The sequence below is a fragment of the Bos javanicus genome, chromosome 18, assembly GCF_032452875.1.
Source record: "Bos javanicus breed banteng chromosome 18, ARS-OSU_banteng_1.0, whole genome shotgun sequence".
NCBI lineage: Eukaryota > Metazoa > Chordata > Mammalia > Artiodactyla > Bovidae > Bos > Bos javanicus.
In genome coordinates, this window is record NC_083885.1 from 47,218,467 (window position 1) to 47,243,660 (window position 25,194).

Below are 25,194 nucleotides of genomic sequence, written 5' to 3' on the forward strand. Positions count from 1 at the left end.
ATAGTGTAATGAACTCATGCTAGGTTCATTCAATACTTGACTTTTCTTAAGGTATTCTCCTGTCTGGATTGGTACCTTCTATTTCCCTATCATTGATTAAAGAGAAACTAAGGCTCTAGTTACTTAATCTAGAATTTTTCAGTGATGGTAGAAGTGTCTTATGTTTCTGATTTCCAGTATGGTAGACACTAGACACATTTGGCTATTGAACACTTCATATGTGGGTAGTGCCATGGAGGAACTGAATTAGAATTTTTAATTTTAATTATATTAAATTTAAATAGACATATGCTAGTGGCTACTGCAGTGGACAACACAGAACTAAGCAGGGTCTGGCAAACTTTTTCTTAAAGGGCTAGATAGTAAATATTTTAGATTTGCAGTCAATATGGTCTCTGTTGCAACCAGAACTCATAAACAGTCATAGATAATACATAAATAAGTGTGACTGTGTTCCAGTTAGAAAATTTATTGCAGGGCTGAAGTCCATAGTTTGCCAGCCCCTGGACATTTTTCCTTAGACATGTTCATTTAATCCTGACAACAGGACTTCCCTGGTGGTCCAGTGATTAAGCCTAGAGTTCCATCCTTGGGTGGGAATTTAGGATCCCACATGCCATGCAGTGTGGCCCAAAAAAAAAAAAATATATATATATATATATATATATATATATGCTGACAGCAACTCTATTAAGTCGATATGATCCCACTCCAGTATTCTTGGTAGGAAGCTCCATGTTCAGAGGAGCCTGGCAGGCTACAGTCCCTGGGGTCACAAGAGTTGGACTCGACTGAGCGACTGAACAGCAACATGGATGTGTGTTCTTTTAATCTCTGGCTGTAATCTTACTCACTCAACCTAAGCTGCTGGCCATTATTCTTAACACTTTTTTGAGTGATAAGGCAACAGTCTCTGATCCCAGCATACAGAGGCAGGAAGAATAGAGAAGTAGAATGATGAGGCAGTTTTGTTATTTTTGTGGTAACTTTATAGCCTTTTAAAGTTATATACTGTATTCTTAAACATCTCCCTGCAAAAGACTGACCTATATAACAATCTAAATGTGACTGAATTTTTTGTCTACTACAAAGTGGGAGAGAATTCCCTTTGTAAAACTATGAATCCAAATAAATGACTGTTTACCAAAAAAAAAATAGGTATGATCATTTCCTTTGCTTTACAGTTCATGCTGTGGGATGTTCTTATATGCGTGTTTGTGTATGCTGTGAGATTTTGTGTGTGTGTATGTATGATTAGAGTCATCCTGTAACAAGGAAGTTTAAGGCATCTCTGTATTTAGAAGCCTCCCCTAAATAATTCTGATATATAGCAACATTTAGAAACCACAGACTTACTTCCTACCTTTATCTTAGTATGTCATCTCTCCTCACTCTTCTTTTCTCATCCAGGTTTAAAAAATTCAGTTTAGTTTCTTTCATTTTAATTGAAGTTTTTATTTCTCCAAACAAGGAAAATGTGAGTGATTGCTTTCATATTTTCTTTCAGTCCTGGAGTCAAGATGTGAGACCAAGAAATTATTTCTGAAGAAGGAAATTTATGAAATAGAGTCAGCCCAGTGGGAGTTAATGGACAGACTTACAAGACACGACCTTCAGTGCTCCAGTTTCAGAGATGAATGGGAATGTAATGGCCAGTTTGAAAAACAACATGGCTCTCAGGAGGGACATTTCAGTCAACTGATATTCACCCATGAAGGCATGCCTACTTTTAGTCAACATCCATCCTTTACATTACAGCAAATCATGAATAATAATAAAGAGAAATACTGTGCAACTAAGGAATATAGGAAAACCTTCAGACATGACTCACAGCTTACCACACATCAGATCATCCATACTGTTGAGAAACCCTATGAGTGTAAGGAATGTGGAAAGGCCTTTAGACATCCTTCAAGACTCAGTCATCATCAGAAAATTCATTCTGGTAAGAAACCGTTTGAATGTAAGGAATGTGGAAAAACCTTTATTTGTGGCTCAGACCTCACCCGACATCACAGAATTCACACTGGTGAGAAACCCTATGAATGTAAGGAGTGCGGGAAGGCCTTCAGCAGTGGCTCCAACTTCGCTCGACATCAGAGAATTCACACGGGTGAGAAGCCCTATGAATGTAAAGAATGTGGGAAGGCCTTCAGCAGTGGCTCAAACTTTACTCAACATCAGAGAATTCATACAGGGGAGAAACCCTATGAATGTAAGATATGTGGGAATGCCTTTAGTCAAAGCTCGCAACTTATTAAACATCAGAGAATCCACACGGGTGAGAAACCCTATGAATGTAAGGAATGTGAAAAGGCTTTTCGTTCTGGCTCAGACCTTACTCGACATCAGAGAATTCATACTGGTGAGAAGCCCTATGAATGTAAGATATGTGGGAAAGCCTATTCTCAGAGTTCACAACTTACTAGTCATCATAGAATTCATTCTAGTGAGAAGGCCTATGAATATAGGGAATGTGCAAAGACCTTTAATTATGACTCACAACTGGTTCAACATCAAAATTTGTACTGGTGATAAAACACAGAATATACAAAATGTGTGTGAAGGCTTCTGTTTACAGCTCAAAACTATTTAACATCAACTACTCAACAAAAGAGAATTTATCTTAATATTAATCCCTCTAAATAGAATAAGATAGAAACATCTTATTTGTTGACTACAGCCTGTTCAGCCCAAGAAAAATCATGTAGGAGAAATACCCTGTGAGTAGAATACATTTTGGAAGCCCTTTTAATAAAATCTACTTCTCAGTCTAGTAAATATTCAAAATGACAAGAGCACTTTGTGCATCTTTCTAACCTTATCTTAAACATCAGAGAATACATACAGAGATGTGATCCTGTAATTTTCATATTCCCCCCATTTTCCCTATAATTGTTACATTCTCAATCTTTTAATCCATTAATATTTACATTTACAGCATAGTTGGTAAAATACCTTTTATTTTTAAGATACTTTTAATACCCAAGAGAAATGACCTCTTTATTTTTGAAGATGGCTTACTCTTTTTACTCTTCACAAAACTTAGACTTTTCTTGTAAAACATTCATGAATGACTTATCACCCAGTAAATGTAGATCCTTTACTATCCTTTTGCTGTTTCCTTGTGTTGCTATATCATTTCATCAAGTCCCTATTGATAGTCATTGTCATTTCCTCCAGTTTTTGCCATTAATACACAGTGCCCTGGTGCGCATTCTCCCTAGACATATTTTTGTATCATGTCTTATTTTAATTGCTGAAATAATGCATCTATATTTTCCCTATAATAGATTAAAACATTACAAATAAGACCTTTGACCACTATCCTTGTTCCCATATTGCTTCCTAAAGGATAGTCTTTATTTGTTTAGTATTTATTCTTCCTGAGCATTTTCCTATGTTTCTATACATATATTTCTTGGTAGAAATGATAAAAATGGGGATAATTATAATACCTACCTCAGAATTCTGTGTGAGGATCAAATAAAGACACACAAAGTGCTTAGAATTGTGCCTGTCCTGTAATATAGACTGTTTGTTGTTAATTGTATTCATCATTATCACTTTACTAGTATTATATGTTGAAAAGCAACTGTTTCTACAGACCATACTCAACATCAGACAGGATATATAATTGAAGACCTATTGAGGGTCATGAATTAAGAAATTTTCTATCATTTACTTCCTGTGGAACATGAATTAATCCTGGGTGTTGGTGCAGAAAGTAATATGTGTAATGAGTAGCAAAGGCTGTGTATTCAGACTGGTATCCTTTCTACTACATTATAAAATACCTAATGTAAAGACAGACAATAATATAGACAAACATTGCTGACACTAGTGAAAAAGTGTGAAAAGACAAACAGCCCTATGTTTGAAAATAGGTATGCATACATATAAAGAGAAGCTTTACAGTTACCAATTTTAAATGTTATACTGAATACAGTGCTTCCAATACATTTGAAAACCTAAACAAAACTTTTTACAAAAATAAAAATTACCAGTATTGACACAGAGAATTAGAACTCTTGGGAAACTCTTATAAAAAGATAAAAGGGGAAATTTAGTGTGAGTTATAGTAGCTTCCCTGGTGGCTCAGTGGTGAAGAATCTGCATGTAGTGCAGGAGACGAAGGTTCAGCCCCTGGGTTGAGAAGATCCCTTGGAGAAGGAAAAGGCAACCCACTCTGGTATCCTTGCCTGGGAAATCCATGGACAGAGGAGTCTGGCCGGCTACAGTCTGTGGTTTCACAAAGAGCTGGACACGACTGAGCAACTAAACAACAGCATAGTAGCCATTACTAAGGAATCATCAAACCCAGTTTCTTTCCAGGCGCAACTTTTTGTAAAAAAAATGGGGGTATAAATGACATCAATATTACATTAGTTTCAGGTGTACAACATAGTGCTCTGATGTTTGTATATGTTGGGAAAAGTGTGTTAGTTGCTCAGACATGTCCTACTCTTTGCAATCCCATGGGCTATAGGCCTCCAGACTCCTCTATCCATATGATTCCCCAGGCAAGAATACTGGAATGACTAACTATTCCCTTTTCCAGGGGATCTTCCCGACCCAGAGATCGAACCTTCATCTCACACGTTGCAGGCGGATTCTTTACTGTCTGAGCCACCAGGGAAGCCTATATATTGGAAAATGACCACCATAATAAGTTTAGTTAATATCAATCACCATCCATACTTACAGAATGTTTTCTTGAGAAGAGGCAAAACTTGAGCAAGGAACTATTTGTTATATAGAAGTAGACATAACATACTTTAATATAATCCTAATGTTAGCAATGGATTAGGAGGACACAAACAAGGAAGCTATTTTATCAGGTGATCCATGAAGATGTATACAAGCATACTAAGGAAAAATAAACTTTTGTTGTTCAGTCTCTAGGTCATATCCGACTGCGACCCCATGGACTGTAGCGCACCAGGCTCCTCTGTCCATGGGATTTCCCAGCCAAGAATACTGGAGTGGATTGCCATTTGCTTCTCCAGGGGTTTTCTTGACCAAGGGCTTGAACCTGTGTCTCCTGCATTGGCAGGCTGATTCTTTACCACTGGTATCTATTAAATGAATAACAGGAATGAACTTGGGTTGGGACAATAACTGAAGAGGCTCTGCAATGTCCAGTTCTAGCTAAAAAGTGCTATAAGAAAATGCAGCCCTTGTTTTGCCAGCTCTTCTGACTTCGGGGGACAATCCAGAAATATAGCTTTTTTTCCGTGTGTGATAGCCCTTGATTTTTTAAATGGCAGCTGAGGGGTTTTTTGTTTTTGTTTTTTAAAACATGGTGTGGACCAAAGAAGATACATTGACTCTCCAATTAGCAAGTGACTCATAGGTTACTTCTGTTCTGGACACTAGAACAGTGACTGCAAAAGGCTCACAAGAGGAGTTTTTTATAGTGCAAATCTCTTAGCCCCAAGGAAATTTAGTGGAGGGAGGGCAAGGGAATAGTAAAATACAAGATAATTTACCCATCATTTCTTAGATGTGGAAAATATTTCAAGAGATAAAGCTGATAAGCTCCAGATGTAAAGATTTTTTAAGGACTTGATTCAGTCCCATATTTTCCACATGCAGTTTTTTTAATTCTTGCCATCATGTCAGTTAAAAAATAGGATATATTTTATACATTGTTATCCTATATAATCTTTATATATATATATACACACACACACATACACAGAATTAAAGAGAACCTATTCAGAAGAAAAATAGCCAGGTCATCACTATTTTGCACTAGCTTAGCAAATATGTCACTAGAATTTTGTATTGTATTTTAGACCAAGAGTCAACAAACTTTATGTAAAGAGCCAGAAAGTAAATATTTTACCCTTTGTAGGTCATACTGTTTCTGTTGCAACTACTCATCTCTGCCACTATACTGTGGAAGCCTATTAAATTTTCTTAAGAAATTCTGAAGTTTAAAAGTGTCCCATAATTTAGCTTTCTTTAGGGTTAGGTTGAAGGCTTTCCCAGTGGCTCAGTGGTAAAGAATCTGCCTGCAATGCAGGAGACAGTAGACATGGGTTCAATCCCTGGGTCAGGAAGATCCCCCTGGAGGAGGAAATGGCAACCCACTCTAGTATTCTTGCCTGGAAAATCCCATGGACAGAGGAGGCTGGAGGGCAAGAGTCCAAAGGATCCCAAAGAGTCGGCCACAACACCCACCCCAACGTTAGGTTGCTGCTAAGTCACTTCAGCCGTGTCCAACTCTGTGCGACCCCATAGGCAGCAGCCCACCAGGCTCCCCCGTCCCTGGGATTCTCTAGGCAAGAACACTGGAGTGGGTTGCCATTTCCTTCTCCAATGCATGAAAGTGAAAAGCGAAAGTGAAGTCGCTCAGTCGTGTCCGACTCTTAGCAACCCCATGGACTGTGGCCTACCAGGCTCCTCCGCCCATGGGATTTTCCAGGGAAGAGTACTGGAGTGGGGTGCCGTTGCCTTCTCCGAAGGTTAGGTTAGTGTTTGCGATGAGTCTTTCCTGTGCTTCAGTTTTTACACTCGACAAGCGGCTTCCTACATTTGGATGGTACCATTCTGTGGAAGGGAAATCCATATGTCCAAAGTTACTACAGGTCTGTCCTTTCATGCCCCACTCTCCTTTTTTCATAGGTCCCATGACAGAGGACAAAACATTGAGCTACTTTATTTTTACCAGGCATGAAGAAGTAAAATATTTCAAAATCAATTTCAGATAAGTTAGAGTGAGCAACATACATGCAGATGGGAGAATTAGTAAAGATGAGGCTATTTTGTTCTAATGTTTTGCATTATGCTAAAATGAGAACTGGGGCTTGCTTCTTGGTAGCTCAGTGGTAAAGAATCTGCCTGCCAAGCAGGAGACTCAGATTCGATCCCTGGGTCGGGAACATCCCCTGGAGAAGGAAATGGCAACCCACTCCAGTCCTGCCTGGGAAATCCCATGGACAGAGGAGCCTGGGGCTACAATCCAAAAGTTAGCCCAAAGTCTGAGTGAGTGACTAAACAACAACAACTGAGTGACTAAACAACAACAAAAAATGAAAAGTCAGTGAAATTTTATATTCTTTAGTGTGCGTATTTTGAGTCATTTATTGAGTTCCTCTTCTATTAGTAAAATTACAGAAGTAATGCATTTGCACCAAAACCAATGAAACAATGCCAATAAAAAAAAACTTAGTATCTCTGCTTCTCTCCATTCCTCACTCCCTCCTGTGTCCATTTCCTTCTGAGTAATGTCTGCACCTCATGTATCTCCCCCATGTATTTCTTCATGCTTAAACATAACACAAATTATTTTAGTATATTTTTTGCCCAAAAAGTGGATGATACTTTATGTATACATTTCTCTGTGATTTTCTTTTTTACATTCAGCTGTACATTTTGGATTTTCTTTTGAGTCAGTAAATGATGCCTGAACTTAGTTGTTTTAATGGTTGGAGTATATTCCACAGTCTGCTTGTACTGATACCTATTCAACTACAGTATTTCCCCAGTTGTGATATTTCAGATTGTCTCTTCTTTTCCAGTTAAAATTAGTGCTGCAATAAACAGTCACATGTTATATTCTTGTCTATTTATTTTATTTCTATAAAGTAGGTTTCCCAAAATATTTCCAAATATGTTTCTTAGAAAAGTATTACTTACAGAAAATTTCAGAGGGCAAGGGGATAAAGGAAAGAAGTGAAGTTTTTCATATATGTTTTATGTAGGTATGTACACACAGTGGACATGAGTTTGAGCAAACTCTGGGAGACAGTGAAGGACAGGGAAGCCTGGCATGCTGCAGTCTCCATGGGGTCGCAGAGAGTCAGACACGGCTTAGCGACAAAACACACACACACACACACACACACACACACACACACACACACACAGATTTAATTGATCCATCTGGATTGATTATATGGTATGACATAGTATGTCACCTTTGTTTACATGCAGAAATAAAACCAGTTATACCAGAAACAATTATTAAACTATTCATCTTCTGAATTAAAATACTATCATATGTTAAATGCTCATAACCTCAGATCTGTTTACCAGCAACCTTTGATTTATACTTTTCAGTAATATTATTTGTAAATAAAAATACATATAAACACATAGTTTTTATTTGAAAATACAAATATTTCTTCATTGGAATTTAGAAATTTTTAAAATCCAGTAAAAAATATCACTGGGATTATTAAGTTTAAATACAGAGTATGCCTGAGACTTCCCTGGTGGTCTAGTCACTAAGACTCTGTGCTCCCAATGCATAAGACCTGGGTTCAATCCCTGGTCAGGGAACTAGATCCCACGTACTGCAACTAAAGGTCCCCTGTGCTACAACTAAGACCTGGTGCAGCCAAATAAATATAAACACAGATATCCCAAACCAGTGCACAACTGACACTGAATGGATATTCATTAATATATGTATGTCTTGAAATTTCTTTGACAGCTGTTCATCCTTCTCTAGTATTTTTATAATGTACATAAAATATATATTCCTTGAAATATGCTAGTAATATCTGAAAGTCTGACATTTTAAATTTTTATTTATTTTTATTTATTTTTGGCTGTTCTGGGTCTTTGCTGTTGCACGTGGGCTTTCTCTAGTTGCAGCAAGTAGGGGCTACTCATTAGTTGTGGTGCTTGGATTTCTCACTGTGGTGACTTCACTTATCGAGGAGAACATGTTCTAGAGTGCAGGTTTAATAGTTGTGGTGCACAGGCTTAATTGCTCTGAGGCATGTGGAATCTTTCCAGATCAGGGATCGAACCTGGCTCTCCTGCATTGGCAAGCAGATTCTTAACCACTGGACCACCAGGGAAGTCCAAGTCTTGACATACTTTATTCAGGTATTGATTATAAAGTGTTAGATTCTTTTGACCTTCTATAATGTGCAGATAAAGTATATAGCCATCTCACACTATTACACCTTTTTATTTTATTTTATGATGTAGACCTGATCTTGGTGGATTTTGAGCAGGACTTTTTAACCAGATTTTCCCATTATTACAGATTGAAGAGTTGGATTTTGAGGATTATTTCTGCTTCCTGTTTTCATCCCAGTGCTTGTGTGTTATAAAAGAAAGATTTATTACCTTGGTGAAATCTGTTAAAGCACATAAATTGCCTCCCTTTATTTGACTCTGAATTTCTCATATTTCCTGGGGCAGGCTGTGATTCCCTACGCAGAGAGACTCTGCAGACCCATTCCTTTGCTGGTATATGTCCCAGTATCTAGGGTTTGAATGAAGTATTAGAATGTGCATTTTAACTGCTAATTCAGGCTGCCACTTTCAAATAAAGCATTACCAACAAAAATGTTGTATTACTCAGTCTGTCCAGAAATCAGGAGGAAAAAGTTATAGTCAATTCTCACCCACAAAAAATTTTTCCATAGCCATATTTGTTTTATTTCTATAATGTTAATGGAAACATACCATTTACAGTAAATACGTTCTACATTTTATTAACTGGAATAGATAAGGAATTCATTCAGATGACATTGAGTTGCTCATGGAAAATCTTAGAATGCTGAAGAACAGAGATACAGAGCCAGAAACAAAATGCTCCAAATGATAACACAGAACTTGTGTGGTGAGGTCGCCACTGGTGCTGCTGTATACAGAATCCTCAGCGTACCCTATTGACACCATGGATGCTGGGCTCTGGGTGTTCCTGCTACTGCCACCTGGGTACTGCAGGTTACCCATCACCCAGATAGAATTTTCACAACCCTTGTTCCTCTGTACCAAGAGCTTGCTGTTTTGAGGGGGATGTGTTTAAATGTCGAATCCTAGGTTTCTTCCCCGTGCATTGGCTGCTGTGGAGGCTGAGACACATTTTCAGTTTGTGAGAAAGCCCCTACTTCTTAAAGATGGATGTTTCCCATCAGAGCAAGTGTGCACATGAACCGGGCAGCCAAACAAGTGGCCAGTGTTTACAAGTTGGCATCCTGTTAATCATGCATAATTCTTCCCACAGCTGAAAATGAAAACTTCACTTAATATAGCCATTTCCCATTCAACCGAAAACGTGCTGGGTAAAGTCTCCACCTCCTGTATATCTGTCAGGATCTCTTTGTAGACATTCTGTAAATTTTGTGGAAGTTGTAACAACTTACATAGAGGAAAAAGTAAAAAAGAAGTGTAACCATAATATATTGTTGTTGTTCGGTCGCTAAGTCTTGTCGAATTCTTTTGCGACTCCTCCTTGCACTGTAGCCCATGTAGCTCCTTTGTTCGTGGAATTTCCCAGGGAAAAATACCGGAGTAGGTAACCATTTCCTTCTCCAGGGGATCTCCCTGACCCATGGATCTAACCCAAGTCTCCTGCACTGGCAGGTGGATTCTTTACTGCTGAGCCTCCACAATTATGTGCTGTGCTCAGTTGCTCAGTCATGTCCGACTCTTTGTGACCCCATGGACTGTAGCCCACAGGCTCCTCTGTCCGTGGGGCTTCTCCAGGCAAGAATACTGGAGTGGGTTGCCATGCCCTCCTCCACGGGCTCTTCCCAACCCAGGGATCAAGCCCAGGTTTCCCGTGTTGCAGGCAGATTCTTCACCAGCTGAGCTACCAGGGAAACTCTCCCCACAGTTATAATAGATAGCTATATATAAATTAGATAGATGATCCAGTCTTCTCTGTAAATGATAGTTGTGACACATTCCCTTTTTAAAAATGTATTTATTTAATTATTTATTCGGCTGTGCCAGGTCTTAGGATCTTCGATCTTTGTTGCAGCATGCAGGATCTTTTGTTGTGGCAGGTGAACTCTTAGTTGTGGCATGTAGGATCTAGTTCCCTGACCAAGGATGGAACCCAGTCCCCCTGCACTGGGACTGAGGAGTCTTAGCCACTGGACCACCAGGGAAATTCCCACACACAAACCTTTCATAAAGGATCTGAATCCTTATTGATTATTATAGTCTTCTATTAACTTTTACTACTGGAAACAATGGAAGTAGGAGTTGACCCAGGGGAATCTTTGGGTTCTATCCATGTTCCATTTGGAAATTTCAAATCTGTCTTTCCCTTCAGACCCAGGATCAACCAGCCTGGCAAACACCAACCGACACCCTTCTTCCTTTCCCACCCCTGCCTTTGGTCTGTTTTCCAGGGTCATGAGGAGCTCTAAATAGCCAAGTTATAGTCTTACTTTGGGCTTCCTTGGCGCTCTGTGGTCAAGAATCTGCTTGCCAGTGCAGGAGACATGGGTCTGAACACCGGGTCAAAAAGATCCCCTGGAGAAGGAAATGGCAACCCACTCCAGTATTCTTGCCTGGGAAATCCCATGGACAGAGGACCCTGGCAGGCTACAGTCCATGGGGTTGCAAAAGAGTCAGACACAACTTAGTGATTAAACAATAGCAACAAGTCCCACTTTGCATTGTATTGGAATCACTGTTGTGTCCACCGGTGAAAGTATTTCATGTATTCTCTACATTATCCTTAGACAATGTTTTGATATTAGGTTTGACTTTCAGAATATGCTGAGATTTGATTATAATTTATGGTCTGGATATTAGAGCAGGGGAGCATGCAAAAAAATAACACTCTTGCAAGATAACTACATCAGACAAACAGGTACCTCTAATAATGCATCTTGGCTTAAAGTTTAGGTTGTCTGTTAGTAGTATAGTTACATGAACTTTCATGTTTATTGTTTGCATAAATTTTTTGTGCCCTTAAGTTATAGATGTGTTTATAAACACAATATAGTTGCATTTTTTAAATTCAATGTCACTTTGTCTTTTTTTTAAATGTATTTATTTTTAGTGGAAGGAGAACTGCTTTACAGAATTTTGTTTTCTGTCAAACATCAAAGTGATCTTTGTCTTTTAAATAGAGTATTAGATCCAGTTTATTCAGTATAATTACTGATATATTTATCTTTATATCTGCCATCTTAACTTTGTTCTTTTCTGTTTATCTTGCTGATTCTATATTCTTTTTTTCTCTGTTTTCTTCATGATTTTAAAAATTATCAGTTTTTTATCTCTATTATTAGAAATTCTATGTACTATTTCTGTACTTTAAGGGCTACTTAAGAAAATAACATGAATACTTCAACCTGTCAAAGTCTAAAACCATTCATACCTGTATTCATTCATGTGACAACAGACCATACACAGAGTACTTTAGATACATTTATCTACCCATATTCCAATGTAGATTATTGCTGTCTTGCATTTTATTATCTTTTTTTAACCTTCTAGACATAACAGTTTTTTATAGTCAACGTTCATCTACATTTGCCCCTGTAATTCCTAAATTGCTTTTCATTCATTCTTGTTTCTCAGCACTACCATCTGGGATCATTTCCCCTATATCTCATTATTATTTTATTTCAGCCATCATTCCACTCTCCTAACTTTCATTGCTGCTGTGAAAAGTCAGCTGTTAGTCTATTGGCAAATATGAATGTAATTTATCTTTTTGTTTGCTTTTTTTAAAAAAGATTTTCTCATTGTCTTTGATTTTACACAGTTTTTCCATAATAGATCTAGGTTAGACAATTTGAGTTGGTGGATTAAAGACTGTCATCATCTTTGGAAATTGTTCATTCATTGTTTCTTCTAATTTTGAAATTTAATTGCAACTCCAGTTCTATCTGTTCTTGTTGTTCAGTCCCTCAGTCATGTCCAACTCTTTGGGACCCCATGGACTACAGCACTCCAGGCTCCCTATCCTTCTATCTCCCAGAGTTTGCTCAAGTTCATGTCCATTGACTCTGTGATGTTATCTAACCATCTCATCCTCTGTCGCCCACTTCTCCTTTTGCCCTCAGTCTTTCCCAGAATCAGAGTCCTTCCCAATGAGTCAGTTGCTGTTCACATCAGGTAGCCAAAGTATTGGAGCTTCAGCATCAGTCCTTCCAGTGAATATTCAGGGTTGATTTCCTTTAGGATTGACTGGATTGATCTTCCAGTCCAAGGGACTCTCAAGAGTCTTCTCCAACACCACAGTTCAAAAGCATCAGTTCTTTGATGCTCAGCCTTCTTTATGGTCCAGCTCTCACAACTGTACATGACTACTGGAAAAACCACAGCTTTGACTATAAGGACCTTTGGCAGCAAAGTAATGTCTCTGCTTTTTAATACACTGTTTGGGTTTGTCATAGCTTTCCTTCTAAGGAGCAAGTGTCTTTTAATTTCATGGCCACAGTCACTGTCTGCAGTGATTCTGGAGCTCAAGAAAATAAAATCTGTCACAGCTTCCACTTTTTCCCATTCTATTTGTATGAAGTGATAGGACTGGATGCCATGATCTTAGTTTTTTGAATATTGAGTCTTAAGCTAGCTTTTCCCACTTTCTTCCTTTACGGCTCTCTAGTTCCTCTTCACTTTCTGCCATTAGAGTGGTATCATCTGCATATCTGAGGTTGTTGATATTTCTCCTGGGCCATACTTTGGCCACCTGATGTGAAGAGCTGACTCATTGGAAAAGACCCTGATTTGGGAAAGATTGAGGGCAGGAGAAGGGAACGGCCAAGGATGAGATGGTTAGATGGAATCACCAATTCAATGGACATGAATTTGAGCAAACTCTGGGAGATACTGGAGAACAGGGAAGTCTGGTGTTCTGCAGTTCATGGAGTCACAAAAAGTTGGACATCACTTAGCGACTAAACAACATACGATATATACATATACACATATATGTTTACACACACACACACACATAATGGCTTTCTGACTCTTATGATTCCATTCTTGTGTTTTTTCCTCAGGGAGGAACTTTCTCCTGGAAAAAAATTTTGGGCTGTCTACTTTGAGAGCTCTCACAGACAGGACTTCATGAGCCCCTTCGGAGCTTCCTTCATGGACCACTTGCACTTCACTCCCGTTGGTGTGGGCAAAGCTGCATCCTGTTTCAGTTTTTGTTGTCAGCTTGGGCCACTGTGCTTTCCCGTGAATATCTGCTTTGGTGTTCTCTTGTTTTCATATTGCTTCAGATGTCCGGTTATTTCTCTTGGCTTCCTTCTTCACAGATGCACAGATTCACCATACAGGTATTGCAATGATTTTTTTCCCACTTGCTTTTTAAAAAATATTTATTTATTTATTTATTTTTGGTAGTTTTAGCCTTGAGGAATCTTCATTGCAACTTGTAGGCTTAGTTTCCCCATGGCATGTGAGATCTAGTTCCATGACCAGAGATTGGACCCTGCATTGGAAGTTAAATTGTCAACCACTGTACCACCAAGGAAGTCCCTCCCCACCTGCTCTTTTCGGGGTTCATGAGGGCACCATCTGTATTAGTTTGCTAGGGCTGTCATAACAAATTACCACAGACTGGGTGGCTTAAGCAACAGAAATTTATTTTCTCACAGTTCTGGTTGCTAATAGGCCAAGATCAAGATGTCAGCAAGTGTTTCCTGCCTCTCTCCTTGGTTTGCAGATGGCCACCTTCTCACTGTGTCCTCACATGGCCTCTTTTGTGCCAGCACCTCCCTAGTGTTTCTCAGAGCACTTTGTACTCAGAATCCATCTGCTCATGGCAACAATGATGATGGAGAATAAGTGTGATATTGTGATTTATAATAAATATATGTTTGGTCTTCTTCCTGTTTCTGGTACAGATCTCTAAAACCGTTGGAATATCCTGTAATGAGGGTGATCAAGACATCTCTTGCTGTGTTAATGAGGTAACTTATGGACTACACCTAAGGCTGGAGGCTGGTTTCCAGAGCCAACCATGTGATTAGAGGGTTGGAACTTTCAGTCCCACAACCCTGACCTCCAGGGAGGGGAGGAGGGCTGGAAGTTGGATCAATCACCAGTGGTCAATGATTTAATCAACCATGCCCATGTAATGAGACTTCCATAAAAACCCAAAAGGATGGGGTTCAGAGAGCTTCCGATTGTGTGAAAATGTAGAGACTCAGGGATAGTAGTGGGCAAGAACATGTGGGAGTTCAGCGACGGTATGTAAACTCTGCCCTTTCCCTATGCCTTGCCCTGTTCATCTCTTCCACCTGGCTGTTCGAGTTATATCATTTTATAATAAACCAGTAATCGAGTAAGTAAAATGTTCCTATGAGTTTTGTTAGCCCCTCTAGTAAGTGAACCAAACCCAGGGAGTGGGTTGCTGGAACCTCCAATCTATAGCTAGTTGGTCCAAGGCACAGGTGATAACCTGGACTTGCAACTGGCATCTGAAGTTGGGGGTTTCCCTGGTGGCTCAATGGTTAAGAATCCACCTGCCAATGCAGGAGATTTGGATATGATCTCTGGGTCAGGAAGATCCCCTGGAGAAGGAAATGGGAACCCACTCCAGTATTCTTGCCTAGAAATCTCATGGACAGAGGAGCCTGGTGGACCACAGTCCATGGGGTCACAAAAGAGTCACAGACACAAAGTTGGGGGTGGGGAGGTATAGGACTGAGTCCTTAACCTCTGAAATCTGACACTATCTCCAGGTACACAGAATCAGAATTCAGTCAAATTGCAGACACCCACCTGGTGTCTGAAAACCGCTTGGTGGTGTGGGGAACTCAACCCACACATACACCCGGACACTGGAATTGGGAGCAGAACTCCTTAGTAAGCAAATATAAGGTTGGACTGGGCAATCTATACGCAAGGAGTGATCGGTGTCTCCCTCCCTAGACACCTACAGACCTGGGAAGCTCATCTTCTGTTGGGGATTTTTTCCCCAGGACTTGGAAGTGACGAACCTGAAAGAATGACACTCGGACAGTCTCTTGCAAGGACTGACAAGTTTATTTCTGTAGTCAAGCTTTTTTATAGAAGCAGGAACAAAGAGCTTAAAGTATACAGCCAGCAGAGCGCATGTGGAGTTAACACATAATCAGTAAAAACATTTCAAGGACAGCACGCTCTAAATGACTCATGGGCTTATCCCATAACCTGCTCTCTCAAGTAACATCCCTATTTATTATTAACTCTTGGCGCCGAGCATAACCAAAGGCAGGAGATGTTTTTCTGTCCGCAGTGCAAAGCCGAGTACTTTTCGCCCTTCGCCATTTTCCCAAGGACTTTCTCCTTTTACAGCTATTTTGCACTACGCTTCCCAACAATCTTCCAGTGTCATATCTTTTTGCCTTTTCATACTGTTCATGGAGTTCTCAAAGCAAGAATACCGAAGTGGTTTGCCATCCCCTTCTTCAGTGGACCACATTTTGTCAGAACTCTCCACCATGACCCATCCATCTTGGGTGGTCCTGCATGGTATGGCTTGGCTTATAGTTTCATTGAGTTACACAAGGCTGTGATCCATGTGATCATTTTGGTTAGTTTTCTGTGATTGTGGTTTTCTTTCTGGAGGCCATGGGATTGTAGTTCTTACTTTTTCTGTCTGCCCTCTGATGGATAAGGATAACAAGGAAGCCTGGCGTGCTGTAGTCCATGGGGTCGCAGAGTCAGACACGACTTAGCTACTGAAAAACAACTCCCTGGATAAGGACCCAGAAACCACACAGGCTTTAAGCCCTCACCCCAGTAGAAATGCATTTGAGAATGCATACAAGCTGCCAGCATGTCTTTTGTAATTACTCATCCACCCACCTATTGCCCTGCTTTGGAAAACCTATTCCTTGGGTACCTTTTTTCCACCAATGCAAGTGGCACGGTGAGTGTCAAGGCTCTTTAAAGAAGAGAGGCTCTGCTAGCTGGTCACCATCAGGCAAGGCAAACATTAAGCCTAAGGAAAAAAATCAGAGACTGATTTCAAAGAAAACTCAGTATTGCCTGATAAACTGTGTTAAAATATTACCCCACCAATGGCTAGCCTTCATGTCATGAAGATGTGTTCATTTTAACAATGTCACTATCTTCCCTAACTGCAGGTGATAGGTGACATGAGAGATGGCAATAAAATGAACTTAAAGACACCATACTATACAAAATCCTCATCAAAACCAAATATTGTAAATGTGTTTGAAGCAGAGTTCACAGTCTTGTAAAACAAACTTATTAGCTGGCATCCTCCTATAAAATGGAGCTTTCCTTTTTCACTCCTTTTTCTCTTGCTTATGGATTTTTATATATTTGCTGGGTTATAATTAATTACAGAATTTATTGATGGCACAGGAAAAGAATTATTTCAAGTTACTTTTAAACACTCTGTGTAAGTGGGATATACTGTAAAATAGGTAATGCTTATTTGCATTTTTCTCCCTAATAAACCTGATTAAATATAAAATAATTTCCCAGAAAAATCCTTCAGTGAAGCTGATGCTCCTTGAAGATGCGACATTTATTTCAGAGTTGAGAAGAATGAGGCTGTTGGTCACATCCAATCATGCAGACAGCCACCTCCTCACAATCCTGCAAGAACATACCAGAAGCACACACACTGACCACATAATCAGGCATGTCGTTTCTCAGACACACATTGAATGACTCACATCCACGGTCTGTAAAGAAGGCCCAAGAGAAACAAATCTATCAAAACCGAGTCACATTACAGACACGTGCACAGAAATGCAACCTCAGGCACTCTCACAGTAAGTCCCACTATCACAGGTCCCCACATTCTTAGTCCCACACCACTCGACACAATTCCAGTCCTAAAATCTTCTTTAAGCTGCATTCCAATCCCCGCAGTCGCTCCATCTCAAACACAAGTCACATTCAATGAAAAAATCGCATCCAGAACTACTCCAAAGATAGATACACAAGCGCGGTCCTCGGTCACAGACCCCCTTGGTTTGCCCCACGGAGATTTCTATTTATGCACGCACATCATCCCCCTTTATTGTGCCAGTCGTTCGTCCCGGCCCAGCTCCAAGCCCTGCCGCGACTTCCTCAGGACAAAGAGCTGAGAACCCCACCCTCGCTGGGTACCAACCGGCTCTCCGGCTCCATCGACACGACACCTCTCACTCAAATCAGCTCACTCACTGAGGCCCCGCCCTCTGGGGCTCCACCGCGCCTGCGCACTCAGTGCGTGCTGCCGGAGCTCCCAACAACCTCTGCGCGCGGCCCGTTAGGCCCCGGGGCTGTGTACTGACCGGAGCTGTCTCGCCCTCTCTTCCACTAGCATCACCGTGAGAGGGGTTCGGCGTCCCAGGTGACCAGTTCTGGCTCAGAACGTTTGTTCCGGCCATCGGTAGGAAAGCCTTTGCGGCCCGGGAATGAGGATAGGGAAGGTAAGCGCTGCAGCACCTCGAAGTGTCTGAAACCCTGCACCTCAAGCCGCGAGTGTGCGTGAGAACCGCGGTGGTATAACGGTGTGCTGATGTTTGTGGGCGTGACTGAACCGGGGTGTGTCATCGGGACTGTGCAGTTGTGAGGCCGGAACTAGTAGATTTGCGTTTGTGTGACTTAATCGGGTTCAGAGCCTCTTGTGTGACCGGAGGTTGAGGTGGACTGTGTGACTCCGACCCCAGAGTCACAGCTGAAATTTTCTATCAGCCTTAGAGTAATGGCCCCCCCGTCAGATATTTGAGATCCAGAGAAAAGACTCCCAGCGAAAAGGCTTGAACCATCTTGGGGTAAGAATGTTAGAACTGAACGTGCCCCCAGGTTGGCTCCTGGGAGTATCCCCGCCGCACTACATCATCGGGCGGGCGCGCGCGGACACACACGCACACACCCACATACCCCGCCACACTGCATTCTCGGGCGGGCGCGCCCGGACGGACACTCACTCATTCACCCACCCACCTACGCTTTCGCAGACAGCTCCAAACCTTCCAACTGTAGGTTTCAGAACTGCGGAATTCCTCTCTGAAGTTCGATTCCAGTCCAGCACAGCCGTGACCCTGGCTTTTCTCTAATCCGAGGAAGGGTCAGTATTTTTACACTTGGCTCAGACGGTAAAGCGTCTGTCTGCAATGCAGGAGACCCGGGTTCGATCCCTGGGTTGGGAAGAGCCTCTGGAGAAGGAAATGGCAACCCACTCCAGTATTTTTGCCTGGAAAATCCCATGGACCGCGGAGCCTGGTAGGCTACCGTCCATGGGGTCGCAAAGAGTCGGACACGACTGAGGGACTTCACTTCATTCCGGGCATGGTGGGTGGTGGGTGGTGGGGACATATGTGGTCATGGCTTGCCCTATCCATCCTGGATGAGCTGGGCTCTGAAAAAGGCCTGTCTTAAGATTCCCTTCTTCCCCCATCTTGTCAAACTAAGAAAAGGGCCGTGTTGAGAAGGAGAGACGAATTGCTGTTGCCCACCTAGAAGTCAAGGTCGAGGCTAGTGGGTGTTTCCTTTTGTTCTGTGAGATGCATTTTTATTTTTTAGGACCTGGGAACATTTACTTCGTTCTCCTCAGTATGATCTGTACCTTAACTTGATATCCCGTCCCTAGTGCCTGTAGGTGCTCCCCTAGTTACTCAGACTGTAAAGGGTCTGCCTACAATGCAGGAGACCCAGGTTCATTCCCTGGGCCGGGAAGATCCCCTGGAGAAGTGAAAGGCAACCCACTCCAGTATTCTTGCCTGGACAGTCACATGGACAGAGGAGCCTGGCAGGGCTACAGTCCACGGGGTCGCAAAGATCGGACACAACTGAGTGACTAACACTTTCAGTGCCTGTGTGCATATATCCATGTGGCAGATACTTCCCCTTGTGAGAATTTACACGTTTTAGGATTGTGAAGACATCCATGTTTTCTAATACTGTTACTTAAGAAAAACAACATTCTTAAACCTAGTTCTAAATTTTACTGATACTCTAAGAAAAAGCAGTTGTGAAAAATCTCAAAAAAATTTACTAGTAAGGAAAAAAAGGGTATTCTGGTATTATTAAAGATAATTTATCAAAAAATTTAAATTGTAATGAAAAGTATTAAAGATGATTTTATTTAATAAATAGAATGGACATGTCATGTTTTTCATTTTATTCGTTGTATATAATAAGCCATTTTAAGTTCTTTATTATATTAACAGTTAACAACCCTATAAGATAGATACTGTTATTATTCTCCAGTTTGTCTGTGAGGAAGCAGAGGCACTGAAAATGAAGTAACATGTCCAAAGCTTCCTTCCTGGTTGATAACTGTCAGAGATTAGATTCGCATCCTGGATCCAGCCAATAAAACCTGTGAGTCAGTCACCTCCCAACATTGTACATGTTCTGTTTAGTCTGCTTAATGTACTTGGCAGTTTATCATGGATAACTTTCTTCATTAATTAATATGAACCAGTATCATTATTATTAATAATTGTATAGTATGCCATCATATAGTGGAACATAATGTATTTAGCTTGTTGACTATTGTTTGGTATTCTTTTTATTATAAATTATTCTTTGAAGAACTTCCTTGCATATATTTCTTTGTGTGTTTCTGAGCTGCCTATTCTATTCCATCAACCTATATGTCTAGTTTTTTTTTTGGGGGGGTGCCAATATCATTTTGATTACTATTGCTTTGTAATATAGTTTAAAATCAGGAAGCATGATACCTCCAGCTTTGTTTTTTTCTCAAGATTGCTTTGGCTGTTTTGGGGCTTTTGTTGTTCCATGTAGATTTTAGGGTTGTTTGTTCTTATTCCACAGAATAGTCCAGTGGAATTTTGATAAGAAGTTCCATGTAATCTATAGATTATTCTGGGTAGTATGGACATTTTAACAATGTTCTTACAATCTGTGAGCATAGAATATCTTTTTATTTGTGTCATCTTCAGTTTCTTTTACCAGTGTCTTAGAGTTTTTAGTGTATAGGTCTCTAACCTCCATGGTTAAATATATTCCTAGTTATTTTATCTTTTCATAAAATTATAAATGTGATTATTTCTTAGTTTCTCTTTCTTATAGTTCATTATTAGTAGATATACACAATGGATTTTTTTTAAATTTATTTATTTTTGACTGTGCTGGGTCTTCACTGCTGTGTTCAGGCTTTCCCTAGTTGTGGCGAGTGGGGGCTACTCTCTAGTTGTCGTACATGGGCTTACTGCAGTGATTTCTTTTGTTGTGGAACATGGGCATGTGGGCTTTGGTAATTGTGGCACACAGGCTTAGTTGCCCCATGGCAAGTGCAATCTTCCCAGACCAGGGATTGAACCACCCCTGCATTGGCAGGTGGATTCTTAACCACTGGACCACCAAGGAAGTCTCACAACTGACTTTTATATGTTAATTTTGTAGCCTGCAGCTTTACTGAATTCTTTTATTAGTTCTAGCAGTTTTTGGTAGCGTCTTTAGGATTTTCTATATGTAATATTTTGTTGGCAAATAGAGGTGGTTTTATTCTTCCTTTCCAATTTGGATGCCTTTATTTCATTTCCTTGTGAAAATTCTTGATACATAGATATGCTATTATGTAACTGCTGAGAAAATGAATCCACACCTTTTCACCCTAGGTTGAAAGAAAGAGAATGACAAATGAAGTCATACAGGAAGCAATGTAGATGATTCTGATTGAAAATAGTGATGAGCCCAGTGGATTCTGGAAGTTATTGTTCTGATAGCAGGCAGGCAGGGCTGTCAGTGCAGTAGTTTGTCAGTTGGAAAAGACCCTGATGCTGGGAAAGATTGAAGGCGGGAGGAGAAGGGGACGACAGAGGATGAGATGGTTGGATGGTATCACTGACATGATGGACGTGAGTTTTAGTGGGCTCTGGAAGTTGGTGATGGACAGGGAAACCTGGTGTGCTGCAGTCTGTGGGGTTACAAAGTGTTGGATATGACTGAGCTACTGAACTGAACTGAATGGCTGCTAGAGATGATCCTATGAATTTCTCTCTTTGTATCTATTTAAGCAGATTTGTGAAACTTTGGAAGAGATTCTGGTTTAGATGATGTGGTCCCTTGAAATGTACAAGTTGGGATTAGATTTGTCCATACTCCCTCAAATCTCCCTGTGTGTGTGTGTGTGTGTGTGTGTGTGTGTGTATATATGTGATGGGGAGGTCCAGAGAAGAAAAAGAATGTATTAAATTGAGTCATTTTGAGAGTTCTGAGGCCTATCTTATCTCATGGCCTCCTTTTTCTCCCCTCCCCTTAGCTCAGGCCTCTGTGAACTCTGCTTCTCCAGGGAAGTAAACCCCAAAGAGGACTGACCAGTTCTTGAATTTCTAAACCATGGCCCATGTAAGTTGCGGTTTCTTTCATCTTGTGGAAATTAAGGTCCTATGAACTTTTATGTATCCTGAAACTTCTTACTTATCAGAGCCCCATCTAAGGACCCATTTCCTCCAAATCCAATGAGAGATGAGGCCAAATAAATAGGACAGTGCCCTTCTTGTGAGTCCTCTTTTTTCCAGTTATTGTTCACGTATTCATAGAACAAATCATTCAGCATCCCTCTTTTCTTAAAGTATTATTTCTTTGGCTGTGCTGGGTCTTAGTTGTAGCACATGAGACCTTTAGTTGCAGCATGTGGGATCTAATTCTCTGAGCAGGGATCAAACCCAGGCCCCCTGCATGGAGCATGGAATCTAAGCTGCTGGACCACTAGGGAAGTCCCTCAGCATCTCTTATATGTGCTCAGTCTTCTGCTAAAAACTGCAATGAAGCAGAAATGAAGTCCCTTTAAGGAGATGTTTGGCCATCTCTTTTGAGTAGTTGAGAGAGCATGGGCTGATTTGATTGCTCATAGGAAAACTAAATTTTTCCAAACTTGAGTTTTGTAATTAGGAAAGATTTGCTGTTGGTTGACCTTAGCGCCTAGGGTTTCCCTGATGGCTCAGCGGTAAAGAATATGCCTGCAATTCAGTCCCTGGGTCAGGAAGATCCCCTGAAGGAGGAAATGGCAACCCACTCCAGTATTCTTATTTGGGAAAATCCCATGGACAGAGGAGTCTGGTGGGCTACAGTCCAAAGGATTGCAGAGTCAGACACAAATGAGCGACTGAGCATGCACATATGACCTCAGCTTCAGTATATGCTGAGATCTCCTCTTGTTTTGTGTAGCTTTTAGGACTAGGTAGGGTTATGGTTGGGTCTAGTATGCAGAGACATTAAGTATCTTCTCTGGAAATCCCTAAGAGCTGTACATCATTTGTATTAGAACAGGATGAGCTAGTCTAGAATGACATCTTTGTATTTCTGGATTATTGGTATCCAGAATCCACATTATCCTCTAACTTAGGAACATGGAATGCATACAATGAGGGATGGAAAATGACAGAAAAGAAGATCATGCAGGCACATGCAGGCCTCAATTCCCCCTCAGAATTGAGGAGGACCTTAAAAATTTTGCATAGACAAAAATATTGGAGTATATAATAATTAGGTCTCACATATCCATTGCATACAACCAATTTTAAGTTCATTAAAGAATTTGTCATAACTGGGTAAATGCATATGATCTGATTCAATGATGACCTCGGAGGAAATTCTTTAATTGTATTCAGATCCTTTTCTAACTGGAATTACCAGGAAAACTTAAAAAAAAAATCTGTTCTCGGGGCTTCCCTGGTGGTCCATTGTTTAAGAATCTGTCTTGCGACGCAGGGGACACTGGTTTGATCCCTGGTCTTGGAAGAACCCACATGCCGTAGGGCAGCAAAGCCAGTGCACCACAACTACTGAGCCCATGTGCTGTAAAGCCTGTTCTCTGCAACAAGAGAAGCCACCACAAAGAGATGCCCTTGCACTACAACTAGAAAAAGCCCATGTACCATGCTGAAGACCCAGTGTAGCCAAAAATAAATACATAATTTTTTTTAAAAAAGGATAAAACCATCTTTTTTTTTAAAGCAACAATCTGTTCTTTAAGAGGAAAGGGTATAAGAACACATTTCTCGAGAATTTGTGAGGGAGACATAGAACAGGCAGAAGGCTTATATAGAGTATTTCATTTAATTAGAAAAATTTTTTCCTTTCCCATATGTGTTTGGGTAGTTAAGATATGCCAGAGTATATAAAAGGCTTTATCTGTAGAAACACAGGTGGTCAGGGACCCATAGGCATTCTGCTGCAGGCACTCTCATTTCCTAACTCAGTGTTACAGGTTTCTAGCCCAAACCTGTTTGCTTGATTGGTTTCCAGCAGTATCTCTTTGATTTTTTTCCCTCTTTCCATCTTAAAACAAATTTTATTTAATTTCAGTTGTATTATATGGTTCGTCATTTCAGGAATCAGTGATGTTCAGTGATGTGTCCATCGACTTCTCTCTGGAAGAGTGGGAATTCCTGAATTTGGAACAGAGGGATTTGTATAGAGATGTAATGTTGGAGAACTACAGCAATTTGGTCTCATTGGGTAAGCTTATCTGCCTTTAGAAATTTAGTCTCTGTTCTCTGTACTATCAGCTTTCTTCTTTGGAAATTTTAGAAGTACTTTTTAAGAAACTACGTATCTGCTCCCTTTTCTCAAGGGAATGGTTTGAGCTTTTTGTTTGGAAATGAGCACGCTCATTAAGCATATTCATCTTCCCCATCCTTCTGTGAATTTCTATAGTTGTTTAGTCACTAAGTCTCTGTCCGACTCTTTGTGACCCCATGGACTGCAGCCCACCAGGCTCCTCTATCCATGGGATTTCCCAGGCAAGAATACTGGAGTGGGTTGCCATTTCCTTCTGCAGGGAATCTTCCTGCCCCAGAGACTGAACCCATGTCTCCTGCACATCTCCTGCTTGACAGGTAATTCTTTACCACTGAGCCACGTGGGAAGCCCCAAATAGCTAGAACTAGTATCTTAGCTTTTCTCTGGCTATCAGAAGAAGATATAATTTTTTAAACAGTAAGTTGTATCAATTGCATTTATTTATAGTTCAGACTTTTTTCTTTTTGTTAATAAACATATTCGCTTCTACCTACTTGTATGACTGAAAGTTAAAAATCCAAGAACATTGTGTTTAATGTTGTATGGATATCCCAAGGAAAAAAAAAGAGTAAATGCTTCAGGAAACTTCTTTTTTCTCTTATTAAAATAACAGTGATAAATAATAACTAATAAAATAGATATACCACTTAGTATATATTCTAGGCAATGTGAACATTCATGTAAGATAGGTACTATAATTATCCCTATTTTATAGGTGAGGAAAATAAAGCATAGAAATAACTTGTCCAAGGTCACACTATAGGGATATGGCAGAGGCAAGATTGAACCAGGACAGTCTCTCAACCACTATTGCTTTCAAGAAAAGGAGTACTTGTGTGAATATAAATTAAAATAAGACCTTTTTCTTTCCTCTATAAGCTCCATTTCTTATGTAATTTTAACATATTTTTTAATCATCTTATTTTTCTTTGTTCTAAAGGCTTTATCAATTACAATTTGACGTATAGTGTATTAAAAATTTAACCAAGACTGAATGAAAGTAATTTTGAATTT

The 25,194-nt window shown here is 40.3% G+C and overlaps 1 protein-coding gene and 1 long non-coding RNA gene across 13 annotated transcripts in view; one reads left to right on the forward strand and one right to left on the reverse strand.

Moving 5' to 3' along the window:
• ZFP82 (ZFP82 zinc finger protein) overlaps nt 1-25,194 on the forward strand; it is a 61,529-nt gene that overhangs the window by 25,995 nt on the left and 10,340 nt on the right. For 9 of the 12 annotated variants that reach the window (XM_061386033.1, XM_061386027.1, XM_061386032.1 and 6 more), the window contains one exon: nt 1,508-7,564. In XM_061386033.1, coding sequence (XP_061242017.1) covers nt 1,508-2,535 — 1,028 coding nt within the window. In that variant the 3' untranslated portion in view covers nt 2,536-7,564. Of the gene's footprint in view, nt 1-1,507; nt 7,565-7,932; nt 7,956-10,081; nt 10,104-17,931; nt 18,114-21,916; nt 22,003-23,990; nt 24,118-25,194 lie in introns of those variants that run through there. The other 3 variants (XM_061386037.1, XM_061386026.1, XM_061386025.1) reach the window with 3 other exon arrangements.
• On the reverse strand, nt 15,703-17,916 carry LOC133229578 (uncharacterized). Its single transcript, XR_009730571.1, has 2 exons — nt 17,813-17,916; nt 15,703-16,663 (listed from the first exon to the last, which is right to left on the reverse strand). It is a non-coding gene; the product is annotated as an uncharacterized LOC133229578 (long non-coding RNA).